This window comes from Rhinoraja longicauda, chromosome 4, assembly GCF_053455715.1.
Source record: "Rhinoraja longicauda isolate Sanriku21f chromosome 4, sRhiLon1.1, whole genome shotgun sequence".
Taxonomy (NCBI): Eukaryota; Metazoa; Chordata; class Chondrichthyes; order Rajiformes; family Arhynchobatidae; genus Rhinoraja; species Rhinoraja longicauda.
In genome coordinates, this window is record NC_135956.1 from 46,501,699 (window position 1) to 46,525,701 (window position 24,003).

The 24,003-nt window shown below is 45.3% G+C and overlaps 1 protein-coding gene across 1 annotated transcript in view; it reads left to right on the forward strand.

The window, feature by feature from the left end:
- tbc1d31 (TBC1 domain family, member 31) overlaps positions 1–13,134 on the forward strand; it is a 34,659-nt gene extending 21,525 nt beyond the window's left edge. The window contains exons 18-22 of the mRNA XM_078397671.1: positions 5,236–5,376; positions 6,970–7,164; positions 7,979–8,132; positions 11,253–11,378; positions 12,671–13,134. Of these exons, the coding sequence (XP_078253797.1) occupies positions 5,236–5,376; positions 6,970–7,164; positions 7,979–8,132; positions 11,253–11,378; positions 12,671–12,810 (756 nt within the window). The 3' untranslated portion in view covers positions 12,811–13,134. The remainder of the gene's footprint in view (positions 1–5,235; positions 5,377–6,969; positions 7,165–7,978; positions 8,133–11,252; positions 11,379–12,670) is intronic.
- The last annotated feature ends 10,869 nt before the right edge of the window (positions 13,135–24,003 follow it).

The window sequence follows — 24,003 nt, forward strand, 5'->3', positions numbered from 1 at the left end:
CTCTTCTCTGATTATCTCCATTGGAACACCCTCAGGCTTTAAATTTCACTCTTCCTTTCATATCTGACACTCTTTCACCTCAAGCCTTTGTCACATACAGCACACATCTGCCAATCATTGTCCCCCCCCCCCACCTCATTTGTATCCATCTATCACTTGCCAGATTTTGACCCTTCCTACCCCTTCTCTCCAGCTCTCTCCCCGAATACTCCAATCAGTCTGAAAAAGGGTCCTGACCCAAAGTCAATTCCCAACATAGATGCTATCTGACCCCACAGATTTCCTCCCGAACTTTGTTTTTTGGTCAATGTTTTGGCATCTGCACATTTTTGTGTCTCATGTTTAAGCATAGCCCAATTTACGAAGAAGAAAAACCACAAATGCAGACATTCTTAATATCTCAGCATTTGGAAGGTATCCTGAATATTTAATAGCAGCCATGTTCTATTTGACATGTTTGTATATACATTCAGTTAGACAATAGACAATAGGTGCAGGAGTAGGCCATTCGGCCCTTCGAGCCAGCACCACCATTCATTGTGATCATGGCTGATCATTCTCAATCAGTACCTCGTTCCTGCCTTCTCCCCATACCCCCTGACTCCGCTATCCTTAAGAGCTCTATCTAGCTCTCTCTTGAATGCATTCAGAGAATTGGCCTCCACTGCCTTCTGAGGCAGAGAATTCCACAGATTTACAACTCTCTGACTACCCCTTATTCTTAAACTGTGGCCCCTGGTTCTGTACTCCCCTAACATTGGGAACATGTTTCCTGCCTCTAACGTTGTCCAATCCCTTAATAATCTTATATGTTTCGATAAGATCCCCTCTCATCCATCTAAGTTTCAGTGTATACAAGCCTAGTCGCTTCAGTCTTTCAACATATGACAGTCCCGCCATTCCGGGAATTAACCTAGTAAACCTATGCTGCACGCCCTCAATAGCAAGAATATCCTTCCTCAAATTTGGAGACCAAAAGTGCACACAGTACTCCAGGTGCGGTCTCACTAGGGCCCTGTACAACTGCAGAAGGACTTCTTTGCTCCTATACTCAACTCCACTTGTTATGACGGCCAACATTCCATTGGCTTTCTTCACTGCCTGCTGTACCTGCATACTTCCTTTCAGTGACTGATGCACTAGGACACCCAGATCTCGTTGTACGTCCCCTTTTCCTAACTTCCTATTCTTACCACCAAAGTGGATAACCTCACACTTATCCACATTAAACTGCATCTGCCATGCATCCGCCCATTCACACAACCTGTCCAAGTCACCATGCAACCTCATAGCATCTTCCTCACAGTTCACACTGCCACCCAGCTTTGTATCATCTGCAAATTTGCTAATGGTACTTTTAATCCCTTCATCCAAGTCATTAATGTATATTGTAAATAGCTGCGGTCCAAGCACCGAGCCTTGCGGTACCCCACTAGTCACTGCCTGCCATTCTGAAAGGGACCCATTTAGCCCCACTCTTTGCTTTCTGTCTGCCAACAAATTTTCTATCCATGTCAGTACCCTACCCCCAATACCATGTGCTGTAATTTTGCCCACTAATCTCCTATGTGGGACCTTGTCAAAGGCTTTCTGAAACTCAAGGTACACTACATCCACCGGCTCTCCCCAGTCAATTTTCCTAGTTACATTAGTCAAGCATGATTTCCCCTTCGTAAATCCATGCTGACTCGGAACGATCCTGTTACTGCTATCCAAATGCTCCGCAATTTCGTCTTTTATAATTGATTCCAGCATCTTCCCCACCACTGATATCAGACGAACTGGTCTATAATTTCCCATTTTCTCTCTCCCTCCTTTCTTAAAAAGTGGGATAGCATTAGCTACCCTCCAATCCACAGGAACTGATCCTGAATCTATAGAACATTGGAAAATGATCACTAATGCGTCCAGGATTTCTAGAGCCACTTCCTTAAGTACCCTGGGATGCAGACCATCAGGCCCTGGGGATTTATCAGCCTTCAGTCCCATCAGTCTACCCAACACCATTTCCTGCCTAATGTGAATTTCCTTCAGTTCCTCCATCACCCTAGGATCTCTGGCCACTAGAACATCTGGGAGATTGTTTGTATCTTCCTTAGTGAAGACAGATCCAAAGTACCGGTTCAACTCATCTGCCATTTCCTTGTTCCCCATAATAAATTCCCCTGCTTCTGTCTTCAAGGGACCCACATTTGCCTCGACTATTTTTTTCCTCCTCGCATACCTAAAAAGCTTTTACTATCCCCCTTTATATTATTGGGTAGCTTACCCTCGTACCTCATCTTTTCTCCCCATATTGCCTTTTGAGTTATCTTCTGTTGCTCTTTAAAAGCGTCCCAATCCTCTGGCTTCCCACTCTTCTTTGCTATGTTATACTTCTTCTAGTTTATTTTTATGCTGTCCTTGACTTCCCTTGTCAGCCATGGGTGCCTCTTATTCCCCTTAGAATCTTTCCTCCTCTTTGGGATAAATTGATCCTGCAACTTCTGCATTATTCCCAGGAATACCTGCCGTTGCTGTTCCACCGTCTTCCCTGCTAGGGCCTCCTTCCAGTCAAATCTGGCCAGCTCATGCCTCTGTAATCCCCTTTGCTATACTGTAATACTGACACTTCCGATTTTTCCATCTCCCTCTCAAGTTGTAGAGTAAATCTTATCATATTATGATCACTGCCTCCTAACGGCTCTTTTACCTTGAGTTCCCTTATCAGATCAGGTTCATTACACAACACTAAATCCAGAATTGCCTTCTCCCTGGTAGGCTCCAGTACAAGCTGTTCTAAGAATCCATCTCGGAGGCACTCCACAAACTCCCTTTCCTGGGGTCCATTACCAACCTGATTTTCCCAGTCTACCTGCATGTTGAAATCTCCCATAACCACCGTAGCATTACATTTGCGGCATGCCAATTTTAGCTCTTGATTCAACTTGCACCCTATGTCGAGGCTACTGTTTGGGGGCCTGTAGATAACTCCCATTAGGGTCTTTTTACCCTTACAATTCCTCATTTCTATCCATACTGATTCTACATCTTCTGATTCTATGTCACCCCTTGCAAGGGAGTGAATATCATTCCTTACCAACAGAGCGACCCCACCCCCTCTGCCCACCTGTCTGTCTTTTCTATACGTTGTGTACCCCTGAATATTCAGTTCCCAGCCCTAGTCCTCTTGTAGCCATGTCTCTGTAATTCCCACAACATCATAGGGCGGCACGGTAGCGCAGCGGTAGAGTTGCTGCTTTACAGCGAATGCAGCGCCGGAGACTCAGGTTCGATCCTGACTACGGGTGCTGCACTGTAAGGAGTTTGTACGTTCTCCCCGTGACCTGCGTGGGTTTTCTCCGAGATCTTCGGTTTCCTCCCACACTCCAAAGACGTACAGGTATGTAGGTTAATTGGTTGGGTAAATGTAAAAATTGTCCCTAGTGGGTGTAGGATAGTGTTAGTGTATGGGGATCGCTGGGCGGCACGGACTTGGTGGGCCGAAAAGGCCTGTTTCCGGCTGTATATATATGATATGATATGATGATACTTTCCAATGTCTAACTGAGCCTCAAGCTTATCCACTTTATTTTTTATACTTCGCGCATTTAAATACAACACTTTAACCGGTATTCATCTCCCCTCTCACACCGGTCACCATTGGCCCTGACCTTACTCTCTTATCCCATCTAGAACTTTCCTTGCCATTTATTCGAGAGTCCTATGCAATTTCTCCTGTATTCGCTTCCCCTTTAACTCCATCTTCATATTCCCAATTTGTCAACCCCTACCCCCCACTACTTAGTTTAAACCCACACGTGTAGCACTAGCAAACCTGCCTGCCAGAATGTTGGTCCCCCTGCTGTTAAGGTGTAACCCGTCCCTTTTGTACAGGTCACCCCTACCCCAGAAGAGATCCCAGTGGTCTAATCTGAATCCCTGCTCCCTGCACCAGCCCCTCAGCCATACATTCATATCCCCGATCTCTCTGTTCCTGCCCTCACCAGCACGAGGTTCAGGTAGCAGTCCAGAGATAACCACTCTCGACGTCCTACTTCTCAGTCTTCTTCCTAACTCTCTAAACTCACGTTGCAGTATCTCCTTCCTCTTCCTCCCGACGTCGTTCGTGCCCACGTGCACAACTACTTCCGGTTGATCGCCTTCCCTCGCTGGGATGTTCTGAAGCCGGTCCGTGATGTCTTGAACCCTGGCACCAGGGAGGCAACAGACTATCCTCAAGTCCTGCCTGCCGCCACAGAATCTACTGTCCGTACCTCGGACAATGGAGTCACCCACTACTATGGTTCTTCCCAACTTCGGTCTCCCCAGTCGAGTCTCCTTGCCTGGATTAGAGCCGCCAACCTGTCCGCCGCTCGGACTGGAAGCGTCTTCTGCCCCGACAGCTCCCAAGAGGGTGTACCTGTTTGCAATAGGCACAGCCACCAGGGTCTCCTGGAGTCTACGTTCACTCCCCCCGAAACAATCTCCCACCTTCGCTCGACCTGGACACTTGGCGTGACAGCCTCACAGTAGGTCCTGTCCAGGAAACTCTCGCATTCCTGGATTGCCCTGAGTTCATCCAGCTGCTTCTCCAACTCCACCACACATCCATTCAGGAGCTGCACCTGGAAACAGTTCTTGCAGGTGAAGCTCCCAGAAGCTCCAGCTGAGTCCCTACCTTCCCACATCCTGCAGGAAACACACTGCACCAACTTGTCCGCCATTACTTTAGTGTCAAAAAACAAATCAGGCTTAAAAACAAGCGTATCCTCCTCACCTCAGCCTCCTGCCAAAGGAGTCCTTTCAGACTCGCAGCCAAAGACTCGCACTCTTCTCACGGGGCACTTTTCTCACAGGGCACTTCCCTCAACAGGGCCACACCCCTTGTGCAAGCCTTGTTTATTATATCAGTCACTAAATTGACTAATTGACCAATTTACCAGACTTCTAATTTAATTGATCAGCCAATCCCCGCACTATCCTGCCTTCCTCTGACTAGCTGGGAGGTATGTGCTTCACTGAATGACTGCTAGTGTCCCTTTGGTGCTCTTTTTTAAACGGACATTTATCTGCAATTCACACTTACTTACTTTCAGCCAAAGGTCTTCCTTGCTGCTGCTGCTCTCCCGACCTTTACTGAATGGTTATGTTTAAATAATCAAGTTGAAATGTAATAGATAATACAGATTTATGAATAATTAAAAGACACTTGCATTTGAATAACGTTTAACTCCATGTTATACCACATTGTAGCAACTTGCCAAGAAGCAAGAAGCTGTGACACGGAATGTGAAAAGACAGCTGGGCATTAACTGGATCAAAGCTGATATTGAAGATCAAGAGTTCAAGAACCAGTTGGAAATGGACCAATGTCCAGATGTTGAGGAATATAAGGTGAAGAACAATTATTGGGTGATGAGACTGTGGGATGTGGTTGTGTTTCAGTTCCTTCCAAAGTTTGATAGCTATAGTTCAGGATCTCCCTCCAGCTTTATTATTCACTAGATGGGTGTGCACCCATTGGGTGCAAATGTCTCCTGTGGGTGGTCCTGCAGGTGGGGCAACACCCGTTGGGTGCAAACCTCTCCTACGGGCCCAGCAACCCTACCGATCCATGGAGCCGTTGGTAGGCGGGGAGTGTCCCCCGGGGGTGTGGGCTGGCAAGGGGGGACAGGGGAGGGTAGAGGGAGCCACTCACATCGGCCTGGGGCGTCCATCGCGTCGACCAGGGCGAGCAGTGGAACCGAAACCTGTCCTGCAGCGAACGGCGGTGCCGGCCATCTTGTTTGACCCTGTTGGACCCTCTGCCGCTGCACTGCACCACGGGAGGAAGATCAGGCGCGGGGCATGCCGGGACGGGCTGGTCCTCTCGCTGTTCCTCCCGGTGGGGGAGGGGGGGGACGTTTGAAAGTTTATGAAGTAAATTGGTTTTAAAAAGTAACAAAAGTTTATTTATTGTCCGTGGGGAATGGTGAGTAGGGTGGGCCTAAAATTGTGGTGCCATCGTGAACAAACAATCAGGGGAACGGAACAAACAAGGTGAGAGTTTTAGTGATATAATATATATAATATATAGATAGATAGATAGATAGATAGATATTCAGGGCAAATGCCCTCTTCACAAAGAGGTGCATACTGCCCATGATCATCTTTGTGCATTCTCAGGAGTATAAACATCCTTCACGAAAAGGGTGCTGCCACAATATGCAACTTCTTTTTTCAATATCATTGCAATACTTTGCATGTTAAACCAGTGTAGATACAAAATAATATTTATTGTTATATGCATTTTATTGTACTAATAGAATTGAGTATAACAGGCAACACATAGTTAAATTTCAAACGATATTTTCTTTCCAAAATAAGCAATCAAGCTGGTTGGTGAAACTTTTAAAAGCACTCTCATTGTACAGGCATGACTTATGCTCTGAATTCCAGCACAGTTAGCCACATTCACTGGGGAAATGTTCATGCTGGGACCAGTCAGGCAATTAAATGTGTAGGAAGGGACTGCAGATGCAGGTTTACATCGAAGATAGACACAAAATGCAATTAAATGATCGAATGAACTCTTCTCTAATTTATCATTACAAAGATACAAAGAACGAAGTCAATATGAATTTTCTGTACATCAGAAGCTGATTACTTTTTTAATATCTGGACTACCATTATCAGATTTGTTGTTTGGGAGGGGGGGGGGGGATGGAAGCTGTTCTTAATATTGCACCTTATCCAGGTTTCAATGTTTGGACTATACTGTTATTGGGTTATTAGTTTATTGGGTTATTAGTTTTAATTTGGATAACAGTGGATTAGGGACTATCAAACATGGAATTGCTGCAGTAGCCATCAGAATTAGTGGGAGAATAGTGCTTTCCCTACAGTGTTTTAATCCACAGAAACTCTAAATATTTTGAAGGTCTGCACTGATATGTGAGACTCGTAGAAAATGTGAACATTGATTGAACTTGTTACTTTCTTGATCAGAACATTGTAGAGGAGCTGGCCGGAACTGATCAGCTCTCTAACAACAAGGATTGGCAGGCACAGATGCTGTGCAAGCAAAGGGACTATAGTTTGAACCAGCAGAAATCCCAAGCAGAATTGGAATGCCTTGCCAGGAAGAATAAGGAAAAAGAAGCCATGCTGTTTGATATGATGAAGGAATTTAAAGACCAGCAGGTAATCTCAACTGCAAACGTGGAAGAAATTTGTAAAATGGTCTCCTATTCACCAGTGCTATTATTTATTTTTACCTCTACTCTACAAACTAAGAATGAGAAAAACTTTCTTCTCAAAGGCAACACGAGTATGTTGCTCAACTTCAGGTGATTAAATATTTTAGGATTCTAGATTGAGTTGACAGAAGGCAGCCTAGATTTTCCAACTGCATTTGTAAAGCAGGTGTGAAATGAGTAAAGATTTCTTCTTTTGGTTTATTCTTTAATACTTGGTATTTCCAAGCTATATCAGTATATATTCTAGGAAAGAAAAGTACAGACACTCCCTGACTTGCACAATATGCGATTACATAAATAATTCTGTACTCGGTCCCTAGTTCAATTAAGACAGTTTGTAATTTCTACAATATTGTATGATCACTCAAGTTTACATCGGAAACAAGCCAGCAATGGCAGTAGTACTTACCCCACAGACCATGCCCCACAGAAAGTGCCTCAGACGCCATTGAAACAGTTTTACCCTCAGTGGCTTATTTTGGGCAGGGGATGGGGATGGTAATTACGACTTGGGTAAAATCTGACTTACGTAAGGGTTTGTGGAACGTAACCTTTGTATAAGTCGGGGAATGCCTGTACACAAATTCTTCAACTTAGGGGAGAAGTTGTGTTATTTCTGCGTAGTGAGTTCTGAAACTATTCAGGGAGACAGTTGCTTTGATTTGAGGAGTGAATTGTCATAGCAGGGAGAGTGTGAATGCTCAGTTTAATTTCACTCTAGCTCTGAAAGCCCATTTAAATGTTGTTTCTTTACACAGTGCGCCAAGGTTGCTGCAAGACCTGCTGAGCCAGAAGCATGGCAGCAAGGTGAAGGTGATGCTGCTTCTTGGAGGCGGCAGCTGTTGCCAGACGGAGCGAATGAAGACACGGAACCCGACGATCACGTGTACACAAATCCCACCGATCCATCTGGTAAACGCCCAAACCATTTCTCAATGTTACTGATTTCTGGCACCCTATAGTTAGTTTAGCTTAAAGATACAGCGCAGAACCAGACACTGCGGCCCACCTAGTCCACACCGACCAGCGTTCTCTGTATACAAATACTATCGTACACACTAGGGACAATTTACAATTTTCACCGAAGCTAATTAGCATACAAACCTGGACATCCTTGGAGTGTGGGAGGCAGCCGGAGAAAACCAATGCAGTCACGGGGAGAACGTACAAACTCCGTACAAACAGCACCCGTAGTCAGGTTTGAACCTGGGTTTCTGGCGCTGTACAGTGCTGCCCGATTCCTGGTTAATTACTGAGTTAGTTACTGAATAATGCTCATGCTTCAATTATGATATTGTAGTGGGTCTGGATGCAGTAGGAATCAGGCAAGATGCCAGGTAAGTATTAACAGTAATTTAATCCAGCAACAGAACATCCACACTCTCTTCAGTCTCAAGCAGGAGTATCTCTCTAGCCCCTTCAGGCAAACCACGTAGTGCTAGTCCCTTCCCCAGCCCTGTCCAACCCGTGCCGAGGGGGATGATCCAGGGAGTGGCCTAATCCCCGGGTACCGTCACAGGACCCTCCCCCCCCCCCCCCCCCCCAGGAACAGGAGGCACGAAACGGACAGTTTGGCACGGGATGCAGGTGCGGGCCCAATGCCCAACCTGTTTACGCAACCCGTGCCACACGAAATGGGAAGCCACGAGGGCCGTTGTCGCCCAAATGGAAGGGTGGGCCAGCCCATGGAGCACCTCGAACACTCTGCGCCGCCAGGCAACGGGAACGATGGGCCGCGGCTGCCCAGTAGATACATCGCACAGCAGCGTTGCGCCCCCAGTGCCACAGGGAACATCCTCCAACCGCAGGCCCGAAATGGCGGTACGATAGGCGGACATCTCATTGTCCGTCAGCTGGGCCGCCGCCAGGGCTGAGTAGTCGACGCCATCGGCCACTTGCAGGATGGCGTGGACCGTGGGTCGAGACAAGGCGTCGGCCACTCTGTTGTCTTTGCCCCCGATGAAACGGATGGAGGTAGTGTACTCCGAGACGAAAGCCAACTGCCGCTGCTGGCGAGCTGACCACGGGTCGGACACCTTGGCGAACGCAAAGGTGAGGGGCTTGTGGTCAGTGTACGCGGAGAAGGTCCGCCCCTCGAGGAAATAACGGAAGTGGCGGACTGCGAGGTAAAGGGCAAGGAGCTCGCTGCCAAAGGCACTGTAGTTCCGCTGTGCGCCGCTGAGGTGCGTGCTGAAGAAAGCAAGAGGCTTCCAACACTCATCAATCTGCTGTTCTAGCACCGCCCCAACCGCCACATCCGAAGCGTTGACCGTCAGGCTGGTTGGTGCATCCACCCGTGGGTGCACGAGCATCGTGGCCGCAGCCAGGGCTTCCATGGCGTGTTGGAACGGCGCCACCGCATCGTCAGTCCATTCGACCTCCTTGCGCTTGCCCTCCATGAGGTGGAACAGTGGGCGCATGATCCGGGCCGCAGACGGCGCAAATCGGAGGTAAAAGACCACCATCCCAACGAACTCCTGGAGGCCCTTCACGGTGGTTGGGCGTGGAAACTGGCGCACCACGTCCACCTTGTCCGGGAGCGGCAGCGCCCCGTGCGAAGTCACGTGGTGGCCCAGGAAATTAATGGACGTCACCCCGAAACGGCATTTGGCTATGTTGATGGCCGGCCCATGATCGCTGAGGCGCTGGCATTGCTGGCGGAGATGGGTAGCATGCTCCTATCTCGAGTGGCTTGCCACCAAAATGTCATTGAGGTAAACGTGAACAAAGTCCAGGCCACGGCACACACAGTCCATAAGTCGCTGAAAGGCTTGCGCCGCGTTCTTAAGTCCGAATGGCATACGGAGGAATTCGAAAAGGCCAAATGGCGTCACGATGGCCGTCTTGGGCACGTCGTCCAGGTGGACGGGAATTTGATTGTAGCCACGCACCAGATCGACCTTGGAAAACACCGTGGCCCCAGCCAGGTGCGCGTTAAAGTCCTGAAACGGGCGGCTGTGCGGGCTGATCCGACCACCAGCGACCTCTGGTGGCATGCGGAGGAACGGATGGCAGGCTGCGCGGCAAAGACGCGCTGGCAGTCGGGTGTGCAGTGGAGGACGTCGAGGAGCGGTGGAGACGCGGTCGATCGAGGCACCGACCTGCGGGTCATCGGAGGAACATCGAGCGCGTCCAGGGCCAGCTGACGGGCCATCCAGAGTTCATCGGCGCACTCGCCCACCGCCTGCATGTCGGTAAACAGGTCGTTGGTGAGCTGCTGGCAGAGATTTGACGGCAGCTGCTGCAGGTAAGCGTGCTTAAATAAAAAGCAGGGCTCGTGGTCGCCCATAAGGGCCAGCATATCGCCCAGCAGTACCGACAGACGGCGATCACCCAGACCAGTCATCCGTCGGATCTGGGTCGCCCGCTCGGCCTCGCTGAGGCTGAACTTCCTTAGGAGAAAGGCCTTGAGGCCCTCATACTTATTACCCGCCGGGGGGGGCGCGGAGAAAAGGTCTGACCCGTTGTGAGTGGCCTGGTCGAGGGCACTGATAACGTAAAAGTACTTGGTTGCGTCGGCGGTCAATCACCGCAGTGCAAACTGCGCCTCGACCTGGTCAAACCAGAAATCAGGGTCGTCGGTCCAAAGGGGAGGCAGCTTCGAAGCCACGGCGCGGTCAGCAGGGTTCAAGGGGTGTGGTCCGGCAGGGTCCAGGGGCAGTTGACCGGGTAGTGCGTGTTGAGGAACGTTCGGGTCCATCGTGACTTGCGAGGAAATGTCGAGGGTCACCAGTGTAGTGGGTCTGGACGCGGTAGGAATCAGGGAAGACGCCAGGTAAGTATTAACAGTAATTTAATCCAGCAACAGAACATCCACACACTCTTCAATCTCAAGCACGAGTTATCCCTCTAGCCCCTTCAGGCAAACCCCGTAGTGCTAGTCCCTTCCCCAGCCCTGTCCAACCCGTGCCGAGGGGGATGATCCAGGGAGTGGCCTAATCACCAGGTACCACCACAATATTAACTTACTTTTAGAACATTTGTACATTGAAAACATTTACAATGATTTGCCATTCTTTTTCTCTTTTCCAGTGAGGCTTTATGACTCAAGAACCCAATGTCCAATGAAGCAAGAAAGGGATCTTTTACCGGGGAGTGGGGTCCAAAATCCAACCAGTCTTTGTTTGAATGACATGACATTTGACTCATCCGTTCAATGTAAGCATTTGATGGAAGTTGGTGTCAACCTGTTCACAACTATATATATTTTACCAAACCACTGTACTGCCGTGTATTTTGTTCAGTTTGGATTTTAGCCTCTATTCCTTTCCAAAATGATGCATTTGTGTGTGAACTGGAAGTTTGTTACAAGTGTGTTTGTACCTCGAAGCACCTTCTTGCTTCCAGTGACTCTGTCATCTCTTTTACAATGTTGATTTCTGTTGGTTTCTTAATTAGGAGTAACCATTGTTATACAATACAAGTTTAATCAAATAGATATTGATGTCTTAAGTCAATACACACAAGGAGAGCTTTCCCGTTAGTCCTTCTGGGCAGAGACGTAAACACTCATACTGAATGTCCCACAGTGAGAACAGTGGCCACTAATGAATGCATTGCACAAACACAAGCAAGTGAATTTGTGCCCTGACAAAAGCAAAGGTGTAAACATTTTATGGATTGTTACTAATGTGAAAATTCACTGTTTAGTTCCAAATATTCCATCTCATGTAAAATATAATGAAGTGTGAGGAAGGAATTAATATGCATTTGATCAAATATCCCCACATTACAAACTTGTAGAATGTACAAATTGTATGAGCTAGCTTTGCTATGTTCATTGTCATCAAACTGAAAGCCACTTGATTGTAAAACAGACTCCATCCCTTGTACAACATATTCACTCAACATGAGACAGATGACAGACTATTTCAGACTGTTTTACCAGTTCTTTTGCATCATTTAGTTGCCTTTTTGTGTCTGTTGCCGTTTCACTACAAATGTGTCCTTTTCCTAAATTACATTTTAATATATTACATTTTGCAATTTTCTGGTATGATTGATGTTAATTTTAATATATTATAAAATCCATGTTCATGTACATTCAAGCATCGTCAGGAAAAGCTGTTTTTCACATTATGATGTTCAAAAATACCTTGTAGTACTTTTGAAACTTGTGACTGGTATAATGTAGGACCAAGGGTATTTCTGTTCTTCCTTTATCTAACTGGAACAAATTAACAACATTTAAATTGCAAAACTTAAAAATAGTCAGCAAACTTCATTGTTTTATTGAATAACCTAGGGACTGGCAATATGGCTTTCTCCATAAGATCTCAGCCTTATGGATTACTCTCTCCATCCTATCCTGCCCCAGAAATATTCCTAAAATACAGTTAAATGGATGTAACCATCTGTTACCAGTGCAATGAAGGCCCTTTGTTAATTGCTGACCAATGAACATAATATAGCCCTTTCTGATTGCAGTGTTTCTTTTTCTTTTACTGCAGTGTCTTTAGACAGAGGAAGAATGGATCGGGAAAGAAAGGAGTGTGAACTAATGACAGGCATACGAGAGCTAAGGCAAAAGCTGGCAACGCGGGCTCGTCTGAGATATTCAACCAACTCCCTCACAGACAGTGCAACATAGAGCAGTTCCATTGCTTATTAATAAAAGATCAGTAATCGTGGAAGATGGAGCAGGTTAGGCAGAATGTGTTCGAGAAAAACAAAGTTAACCATTTCATGTCAGATTTACAGCATCTGCAGTTATTTTAATTTTCATGTTATTTAATTATTTGAGGTACAATATAGTCTATTGACATTTTTATTCCTGTATTGTGTGTTCTTTCATCTCGCTCTGATTAATACAAAATGAAGGTTTGATTTTGTAGTTACTGAATTGTTGAAATGTGCACATAATGTAATTCGCAGACAAAATCGGGGAATTTTTTTAACTTGTTTATTCTGAATATAGTTGTACTTTTATGCTTGTAAATAAAGTCTTAATTCTTTTATCCCATTGTCCCACGCGAATGAATTTCAAGTCACTGATCACAGTTCAGAGCTCGACTGGCTGATGTGGGCAGTGAAGATGTAGGACACCCAAGGATCCATTAGTTTCTGTCCTTGGGCATTACTTGTCAGGCATGGGGTGGAATCAGTATCATTAAGTTAATTGTACAGACAATTTTAAATAAAACAAATGACACCTAATTAATGGGGTTTCATTTCAGAAAACTGCCTGTACTGAGCATCCCAGGGCCATTCCTTAAACGTGGGCCTCTGTAGTGGACGGAAATAGGAATCCTATCGACCTTCAGAGTATAACACAACTGGACTCCTCTCATTTAATGCAGTGGAGGAGGCTCCTGCCTACCTGGATTCTTTCTGTCTCCTTTACTCCTCACTATGGCCATCTCCATTCCTTTTCCAGCCTTCCCTCTGCCACACCCAGAAACTATGTAGTTAACTTGCCAACTGTTTTTAACTTGTCAACTGTTTTTAGTTTCCTCCCCACTGCACAGAATAACTCTGAGATTAGAAACTGAACCTGGATATGCTATTTTGGTAGTCCTCTTAGTCATCCATTTGGTTTTGAGGTCCTCTTATCTTGAAGGGATGCGATGGGAGGAGATGTTCTTGTAGCCTTTTGTCGACTTGACTGTTTGGGATTCGGCTCTAAGAATAAACCAAGCGTGAGCTGATAAACATTTTCAGTATCGTGTGTTAGGTGATAAAGAGATAAACACCAAATTCTGCTCAATAAGCCTCAAACATCTTAAAAATGCAGCATTATCTTATGTAGCATGGTCCTGAATTCCGGGCACCCACCTGTGGCACTTTACTGTACTGGAGGTAGGATATAAAAATACAGGTCATCATTGTTGGATCAACTAGGGAACAACTAACTGGGTGAGGAGCTTGAACACGTGAAAGTAGGCTGAATAATTACAATTGTGTTTGTGCAGGAGAGCCAAGTTGAAGGAATGCACAAACCTTGGAGTATTGTAGGGCTGGAAGGAATACAGAGCTGGTTTGGAATTAAGATTTGGAAAGAATTCAAAGCAAGGAAGATAGTTTTAAGAGATGCTGGTTTATTGAAAAAATCACAGATTTAACTTGCAACTAAAGATCTTGAGGGCAAACGAGCAGAAGTGCAACAGGTGAATGTGTGGCTGATGAGTTGGTGCAGAGGTGGGGATTCATATTTTTGGACTATTGGCAGAGATGAGCTGTACAAGAGGGATGAGTTGCACTTGAACTGAAGGGGGACCAATATCCTGACAGGCAGATTCACAAGTGTTACTCGGGAAGGTTGAAACTAGATTGGCAGGGTGACGGGATCCAATGCTGCAGTGTGGCAGGTGGGAGGTTGGAAGTTTGTACAGACATCAGTGGCAACAGCTTCAATAGACAGGATGTGCAGGAGTACAGCAGGGAGCGAGGAAAGTCAATTGAATTAAATTGCATTGATTTTCATGCTAGAGGCCTGATAAGAAAGGCGGATGAAGTCCAGATGAAGTCCAGTCTAGAACTGTACAGTTCTACGGTACAGGTGCTACCAGAGAGATATAGTTAGGGTATAGGGAGGCTTTACTGATTCAGGAGAACATTACGGCAGTAGCCCATGATGATACTGAAGGATCTATTGAAGGATAATCAAGTATTAGTATTTCTGTATACTTAGACCATTTTTGAAATTCTTATGTGTCTGTAAAGCTGGAGTAAGGTTGTCATTGTTCCATTCCCATTGCACATGGCAATTAAACACTCTTGACTCTCTGACTAGAGGTAATTAGCAGCAGGACAGTAGTTTTAGAAAAGAAAACATTGAGCTGATCTTAATTTGTTTGCATCAAGTCAGATATATGGCCTTCAATGCGCAAATGAATGATGACAGGTTGCTGTTTGAACCAGCTTTGTGACATTCACACAACCTCAAATAACAAACCACTATATACAGTTTATGGCCTTAAGCAAGCTCAAATTGCTATGTAAATACTTCAGTCCTGTATGTTCACACATCTGTCAGTTATGTAACTAATTGATTAGCAAAGGAGTGGCTGCAATGAATCAAAACCTGTGCAAACTTTGCACACTAGACATTGAGCACGAAAATTGCTGTATGCGAACTGACATCCAGCAAAACACGTGCAGATGCAAAGCTGATTTATGGTATATCCACACCATGCAGAATGTGGGCAAGGAAATTTGATCCATTACTTCCATTGTTTCATATGGAGGATGATTTAAACAGAAATCTCCTTCACCAAAGGTCACAAAGTGCTGGAGTAACTCAGCAGGTCAGGCAGCATCTCTGGTGAACAAAGATAGGTGACGTTTCGAGACAGGACTCTTCTTCAGACTGACTGAGGGGGGGGGGAAGGGAGAAGAAAGTTGGGAGAGATGAGAGGCAGGACAAAGCATGGCAGGTAATTATAGGTGGATATGGGCGGGGGGGGTTAATGGGCAGATGGTTGGATCTAAGGCAAGAAATGAAAGCAGAAGATGTGAGACAGAAGGATTGAAGAGTTGTGAAGCAGAGGAAAATGCACATGCTTCTCGTGTCAGCTTGTCTCTGACGACTGTGCTTTGCAACATGGAAATTGGAGAGCAGCTGATGATCAGGTACAGATACTCCACCAGTACACTGTCCAGGGGCAGTGCTCAGACAGATCCAGAAGTACACTGTCCAGCTGGCGATCAGGTACAGATACTCCACCAGTACACTGTCCAGGGGCAGTGCTCAGACAGCCTGCAGCTTTGTGCATCTCTTAATTTCACCCCTTGACCTGCTGGCTGGTCCCAACCACTTTAATAGGTTCACTAACCTTATCTGGAAAGGGTAGGTGGTTATTCATTTTTTCTTTATTGTACTTTGTTCTTAGATTCTTTCTATGTTGGGATGTTTTTAAGTATGTTCATAGTCAAAATGCATGGAAACAGGCCGTTCGGCCCAACTTGCCTCACTGACCGACATGTCCCATCTACACTAGACTCACTGGCCTGTGTTCGGCCCTTATCCCTCAACCTGTCCTATCCATGTACCTGTCTGTATGTTTCTTAAACTTTACGATAATACCTTCAGTGTAAAAAGTGCGTTTGTAGTTTAAATGTTTGCATTATTTTAAATGACTGTCATTGTCCTTTGACAGTAGCCAACTATCAAAAGGTCATTCAACTGATCCAGTTCCACTGGTCGCATCTTTGTATCCCTCTTGTTATCACACCTCCCTCCACTAACAATGGGCCATCATGGGCTCCACCCTTCCCGAGGTCATCTGTTTCAGCCCTGATTTTATTTTGGCCTTTTCTCACCTCCAGTTTATTCTCAACTCTACTTTCAATCTGAAGAATTCTACTTTTTCCAGAGATGCTGCCTGACCACTGAGGTACTCCAGTACTTTGTGTCTATCTAAACCAGCATCTGCCGTTACTTCCTACAGATCCAGAAGCAAGCCAGGCTTTCTCCTGGCCCATGGAAGGAACAGCCATGGCAACCAAACCTTCAGCTCAGTTGGTTCTATGGGGACACTAGAGTGTGTAGAGAAAAGATGGTTGGGGACCTTGGTTGAGCCCAGTCTAACCTGTTGGAGGGCGACCCACACTGTAACTTTGGAATCCTTTTTGACTCCAAGATAAGCTTCATCATTGTTGAAACTTATGAAAGGGAGTGCTAGCTTTACAAACATCAAGCTTCCTGAAATTTGATAATAGGTCAGAACTTCTGCAAACTGCACCTAAAATTGGTCTAGTTTTGGGAAGCATTCTATACCCTCTTTCATTTACACAAGTTCAATTTTTGCCAAAAATAAAAGTGTTGTAATCAGTGCAGCCATTCAGGGTGTTTAAAAAATAAACTTTAGGAAATATTGCTTGACTGTTGAATGCCAGACTGGCATGGTTTGCATTCTGCAGCTGAGAATGAGATTATGGAAACACTAGCATTTGAATCACCCAAGTGAGAACCTGTAGGTCAGTGGATCTAAAATATTTCTAAATTATTTTAAAACAAATTATTTCATGAGTGTTCCGTTCTTCAGTACTTGGATTCAGATTCTAAATAAATCAACAAATGAAAGTCAAAACATTAAGGATTTCTATGTGTGACTTTGCAATAAAGAGCTTAATTGTAAGAGTTTCAGCTGTAATGCAGCAAATAACGGATGTGATTTGTTCTGTGATTTGTGGCCAGGGTTTGTAGAAACAAAACTTGAGTGAAACATTATTTGTACTTAAAAAAAACTGCAATTGTTTGAATTGTTCTCTGATTTGGGGCAAATTACTCCCAAATTACACCCAACCCTGTCCTTTGCTGATATTCCAAGCCAGTGTGGTTTAATGACAGGGAGAATAAAGACATGAAGTCCCACTGCTCTTCTTCAAATGAGTACCCTCTGAGTCTGCCTGGGGGACCAAGATGGATTAACATCAGATCAGGAAGACGGTACCTGTAGCAGTGCATCACCTCGTCAACAATGGTGTTTTCTGAACATTCAAACCAGACAGAATGTTTAACATCAAACGAACATTGGTGATTAACACTGCTGACATTGTGAGAAGTGTGACTCCATTGCACAGGGGAACACAGCATTCAACGTGAGTGACAACGAGAGATGTTAAATTAGTGGCTCCTGTGGACGTATGCGATGTGACAGGTTCATAACACGTGATGGTTCTGATTCAGCACTTGCCTGGAGGAAGGGCAGCTCAAGTTTCTTAATAGCAAGTAATTGCGTGACTTACCTCGCGTACTACTGCAGATGTGAACTCACGAGGCTTGCTGCTGAGTTGGTCACAGCCGTTAATGATGAACATACAAAATTATCTGAAAAGCACCTGGTTTGGACAAAAGACTGGTGGCAAAATGAAGAGGCGGATGGAAGCGGTTAAAAGCCCCTGGTCTCCACCGCTCGCCTTCGACCTCAATTACAATGAAAGCGTCAGGTTGGCAACGGACGCGCTGCTCGATTCCGGACCCGGGGCTTATGAGAACATCTTGGACTGCGAGGAGGAATTGAGCTTCTTATCTCCTTCAGAAATCCAGTACATTGTCAGGAACGCCGAGAGTCCCCAGCCCCAGGAACCACATGTAGATGGAGAAGGGATGGAAGTTTTCTCCTGCGCGTCGGACACGTATTTCCCCCTGGAGTCGGAGAGCGGGGGTCCGGTGCTGGAGCAGGGCTGGCCCATGTTAAACAAGCGCTACTACCTGAAGGGACCTTCCAGCGTCAGCGTTTACTTCCAGAACCAGGGGGGCCGCAGCATCAAGGACGTTTTACGCTTCCAAATCAGCCGGGCTGTTGAGGTAACTGAGCAATGCACTGGTCTGAACCCGCTGAGTCAAATCTCAGGAACAAATATCCAACACCCTGTGTTAGGGAGAGTGGTGCGGTGAGCTGTGAACCTGCGAGTGCCTGGGATTGTAGTGCTGGGGCTGAACGCTGCAACATCACTGTTAACTTCTTCAGTTGCTCGACCCTCTCCGACTCAGTCAGGAAACAATTACAGCGGCAAATTCCATCCTACAGACAGTGTGGATTGTTTCGGAACATTTTTAAACTTTTAAATTAGTTAAATTAATACAGTAATGTGTTTCAGGCACCGCTACTCGTTGTTGAAAAGAAACGTTTTTTTCTTTTCCCCCTCTCACCTCTAGTATTTGACTTCTTCACCCTGGGAAAAAAATATTTTGACCATCCTCCTTATTTATGTCTCTTATATAATTGTATACACCTCTGTTTGACCCCCAGCCTTCAATGCTCCAGCTACAAGCTCAGGGTCTGAAGAAAGGTCTCGTCCCAAAATGTCACCTATCCATGCCCCCCAGAGATGCTGCTTGACCCGCTGAGTTAATCCAGCATCTTGTGTCTCTCTCTCTTTTCCTCCGCGTAGCTCATTCTCTCTAATACAAGCAATTCCATAGTGAATTGCTTCTCCACCTCTCCAAAGTCTCCACATCCTTCCTGCAATGCGGAGACCAGAACCGCACTTAATACTCCAAAGTAGACACAAAATGCTGGAGTAACTCAACGGGACAGGCAGCATCTCTGGAGAGAAGGAAAGCCTAAACAAAGTTTTATACAACTTCCCGTCTTTTACACTTAACAACCCGACCAATGAAGGCAGCGAGCCTGTCTTCGTTACCACTAAATCTATTTGTGTTGTCACTCCCAGGCAGCCTCATCCCAATGTCCCTCGACACGACAAATAATTTATTGCGTAAAACACTCTTCCCCTCTCACTCTTTTGCTGTTCCCCTTCACCACTATCCTCTGCTCGCTGACCTTCTTTACCACTGAAAGCTGCTTCTTATTTTGTCTGAGCCGCTCATAAATTAGAAGGTCTGTTCCATCTCCACCCCAACCGTCTCTCTGCTCCAAGGTGAACCACGCCAGGGGAAATCAAAGCAGAAACGTTCAAACTTCTGACCGCGCTGATTCCAGCCTTCTCACCCACAGCTGATCGCCGTTGTGATGGATGTATTCACTGACATCGACATATTTTGTGATGTGCTTGAAGCTGCCAACAAGCGCAATGTCAAAGTTTACTTGTTGCTGAACCAGGGCTCGTTACAATACTTCACTGAAATGTGTGAAAAACTCCAGTTAACAAGCAGCCACTTAAAGGTGCGTAGCAGTTCAAATTCTATTAAAGAATGAAAAATTTCAGTGCACAAACAAGGAACTGCAGATGCTGGTTTTACCAAGGAAAGACACAAAATGCTGGAGTAACTCAGGTTGGCCAGGCAGCATCCCCTGGAGAACATGGGCAGGTGACATCTCGGGTTAGGACAGGAAACCTGGTTCCAGTGGGCTGGAACCCTTTGAGGAAGGCGTCCTGACCCGAAATAGTCTGAAGTGTTCTGCCTCGAAACCCCAAACGGGTCCGAAGAAGAATTCCGACCCGAAACATCACCTATCCTTGTTCTCCAGAGACTGACCCGCTGTGTTACTCCAACATTTTGTGTCTTTCTTATATATGAGGTACAGCCACTGTTAGGAGATAGAAGAGAAACCAACCAATGTGAAACGCAGCCTGAAACATAGTGTTTATTCCGTTTTCAGGATCTGGGTGTCACTGAAGAAGGTCGCATTTATTGTCAATAGACAATAGGTGCAGGAGTAGGCCATGCGGCCCTTCGAGCCAGCACCACCATACAATGTGATCATGGCTGATCATTCTCAATCAGTACCCCGTTCCTGCCTTCTCCCCATACCCCCTGACTCCGCTATCCTTAAGAGCTCTATCCAGCTCTCTCTTGAATGCATTCAGAGAATTGGCCTCCACTGCCTTCTGAGGCAGAGAATTCCACAGATTCACAACTCTCTGACTGAAAAGGTTTTTCCTCATCTCAGTTCTAAATGGCCTACCCCTTATTCTTAAACTGGCCCCTTGTTCTGGACTCCCCCAACATTGGGAACATGTTTCCTGCCTCCAACTTGTCCAACCCCTTAATAATCTTATACGTTTCGATAAGATCTCCTCTCATCCTTCTAAATTGTCCATCGTTACTTGCCCTGAAACTGAGTGGCTTGCTTTGGGTTAGTGCAGATTTGACAACCGTAGTGGTTGTGGAGTCGAACATTGGACAGACAGAGGAAAGACAGTAGATCTCCTCCCCGAAGGAGACTGGTGAACCTGATGGGCTTTTTGGATTTTGGACCTGATTTTGGATGATCAGCCATGAACATATTGAATGGTGGTGTTGGCTCGAATGGCCTACTCCTGTGCCTGTTTTCTATGTTTCTGTTTATAATTCCAGTAATTTTGTGAAGGCAACTTTTAAATTTCCAAATTATATAGCTAATTTTAAATCTCACTGGCTATTGTGAAATCTAGTATTTTGATGAACTCATGAACTAATTACTCTAGATTACTAGAGACAAGACAGGCATTAAGTAGGCAAGGCAGAGATGGGTTACAGTCCTAATGCAGGCAGATTGGTTTATTCTTGTCAGGTGTATCGAGATACTGAGATCTTTGGGTACTATCCAAGCAGATCCTTGTATAATGAGTACACCAGGTAGTGCAAAAGAGAAAATGAAACGGTGTCACAACTACAGAGAGTGTAATTTAAAACGTCCAAGGGCTGCAATGAGCTAGATTGGAATATCAGGAATACATCCTGAGCGTATGAGAGGTCTGTTCAGTAGTCTGGTTACAGTGGGGGAGCTGTTCCTGAATCTGGCGATATGTCGTTTCAAGCTTTTGTATCTTCTGCCTGACAGGATTGGGGAAAGAATGACTGGGTTTTAGTAGTCCCTGAAAATGGGATTACAAAAAGGTCAGCATGGATATGGTGGGCCAAAGGGCCTGTTTCTTATGTTGTAATTCAGCTGATGTGCCAGATGACATTGAGAAAGGTGAGGAGACAGAGGAGATGTAGGTGCTGGCCCACTGTTATTGTTACATGGAAACTCCCCAGAGGAAATTCCCTTTTGCAGTCTGTCCTGGTTTAGATTAGTAGTTTAGATTAATCTACCCATGACTTGTGTTGTAATTCAGACTGTGCTCATAATTTAGATGAAATCCCTAATTAACCTCCCTTGACCAGCTCTGCTTCAAGGATAGCAACCACAACCTCTATGGTCTCTTCCCATGACTGATGTCCAAAAATACAGCAAAACGCTTGACTGCAACTGAATATTCCACTAATGATTCCTTGTTTTCCGACCCCTCCATGCCACCCCCCCCCCCCCCCTTCCTGTCTTCACATAATTTGTGCTCTTCAGTTCTATTTGATTGCACTGCCAATGGCACCCATGCCTTTAGATGTCTGGACACCAACCTATGAAGTTTTAGTTCTTAAGAAAAGGAAGTTAATTTACCATTTAAAACCTTCCACCTCATCCAAAGTTCTGGTCACCTGCTCTAATATTTTCCCTATGTTGGTTTCTGAAGTACCTTGGACCATTTTAGATGCTGCTAAGGTCTCAGCAAGGGAAGATATGGTTGAGATTTGCTTGGGCTGAAAATAATAAAATAAAGGTACTATAAAGCAGGAGTCAGGGTTGTTCTCCAGGAAGTGGCAACAAGATCTGATGGAGGAAATTAAAAATATAAAGGGTATAGATGGAGGTTAAAAAAATTCCCATCGCTGAGGGGTCATGAACTGGGACAGAGAGTAGAGCTATAGATGAGACATGACAGCAGCCCCTTCAGCCCATCACATCCGTGCCAAGCATCAACCATCCATCCATTCAAACTAATCCTACACTGTCATTTTATTCTCCCTCCGTGCCCCCAAAGTCTAACACCTACCTACACACTTGGGGAGACGTTCAGCGGTTAATTAACCGACAGACCCACACATCTTTGGGATGTGGGAGGAAACAGGAATACCCAAGGGAGACCCACAAGGATGCGAGGAGAGGCGGCACAGTCAGCACCTGAGGCCAGGATTGAATCTGGAGCTTTGAGGAAGCAGCTTTGCCAGCTGCCCCAGTGTGACATCCTAGAATAAAAGTGAATGGAAAAAGAACCAAAAGTAACACGTGATTGTGGTGTGAAAAATGCTGCAGGGGTGGGGGGATGGGAGTGTTGAAGAGGCAGATAATTTCCAAAGTAGAGCTAGAAAAAGGAGTTGCAGGGTTGTGGGAAATGGGCAGGAGAGTGGAGCTACTTGGATTGTTTTTGCATAAAGCCAGCATGGACTCGATGAACAAAATGATTTTCTTCCATGCTGTAAAGATGTTGTGATTCTATTTATTTTTAAATAATGGTGAAGAGCTGTTCAAGAACTTTAAAAGGGAGAGAGGTGAAAGGTGGGATGGATGTAGGTAGAATTACATAGAATATTCAGCAAAGAAACAAGCCATTCAGCCTGTGGAAGCCATTTATCTTCTCACACCCTACCCTCGCCACCATATCCTTTTATTATATTCCCTTGAATTTGTCTAATTTCCATTTAAATCCCTTGACCATTGACCTTCACAGCCCCCACAGGGAGTGTTTCTCCTGCATATGCTAGTAATTACCTTGTAATGAGGGAATGTCAGAGGACATACCCTGCCATGGTGATGTGATGGAAATGGAAATGTGTAGGATGCCAGACCTGGAAGGTAGATGTAGGGGTGCCAGTGATAACAAAATGAAAAAATATCCCAGCAAGTAACTGATCTGGGAACATGTGAACACAGTTAACAATTTCACATTGTTGAGACATTTTTCCCTTGTGTGACGTGATGCAGAATATAAGAGTCCGAAAGGTTTCTGGTGGTCTCTACTGTGCAAAGTCGGGAAAGAAATTCTCAGGACAAGTTCAAGAAAACTTCATCATCATAGACTGCCTGCATGTCTTAGCAGGATCTTACAGGTGAGTGAACTCTGGTTCTCCAATCCTGTTTTCAAATCAATTTGGTTAAAGTCAATGTGAGCAGTGAGAAAGGAAACACTTTTTTAAAAAAATACATTTATTTCAGAAATTCCAGAAGCACTTGACAGCAATTGGAATACTTTTGAAATGTAATTATTATTGTAAAATAGTCACTTGTGTTTATTGCATATGCACAGATATACAATACAGAGACAATGAAAAATCGTGCTCGCAGCAGCTTCACAGCCAGTCTCAGGCAAATACATTTTGATTTTATATATATATATATATATATATATATATAAATGCTGCGTGGATGGGAGTGTGTGTGTATATATATATATATATATAAATAAAGAGGACAAAAATAATGCCCCCATCTATTCAGAGCTTATTTGGAGGTTGTAGTTTCAAGCTCCTGCGCCTTCTTCCTGATGGCAGGAGTGAAATGAGTGTGGCCAGGGTGGTGTGGGTCTCTGAGGATGCCGGCTGCTTTTTTTGTGGCACCAACCCCTGTAGATC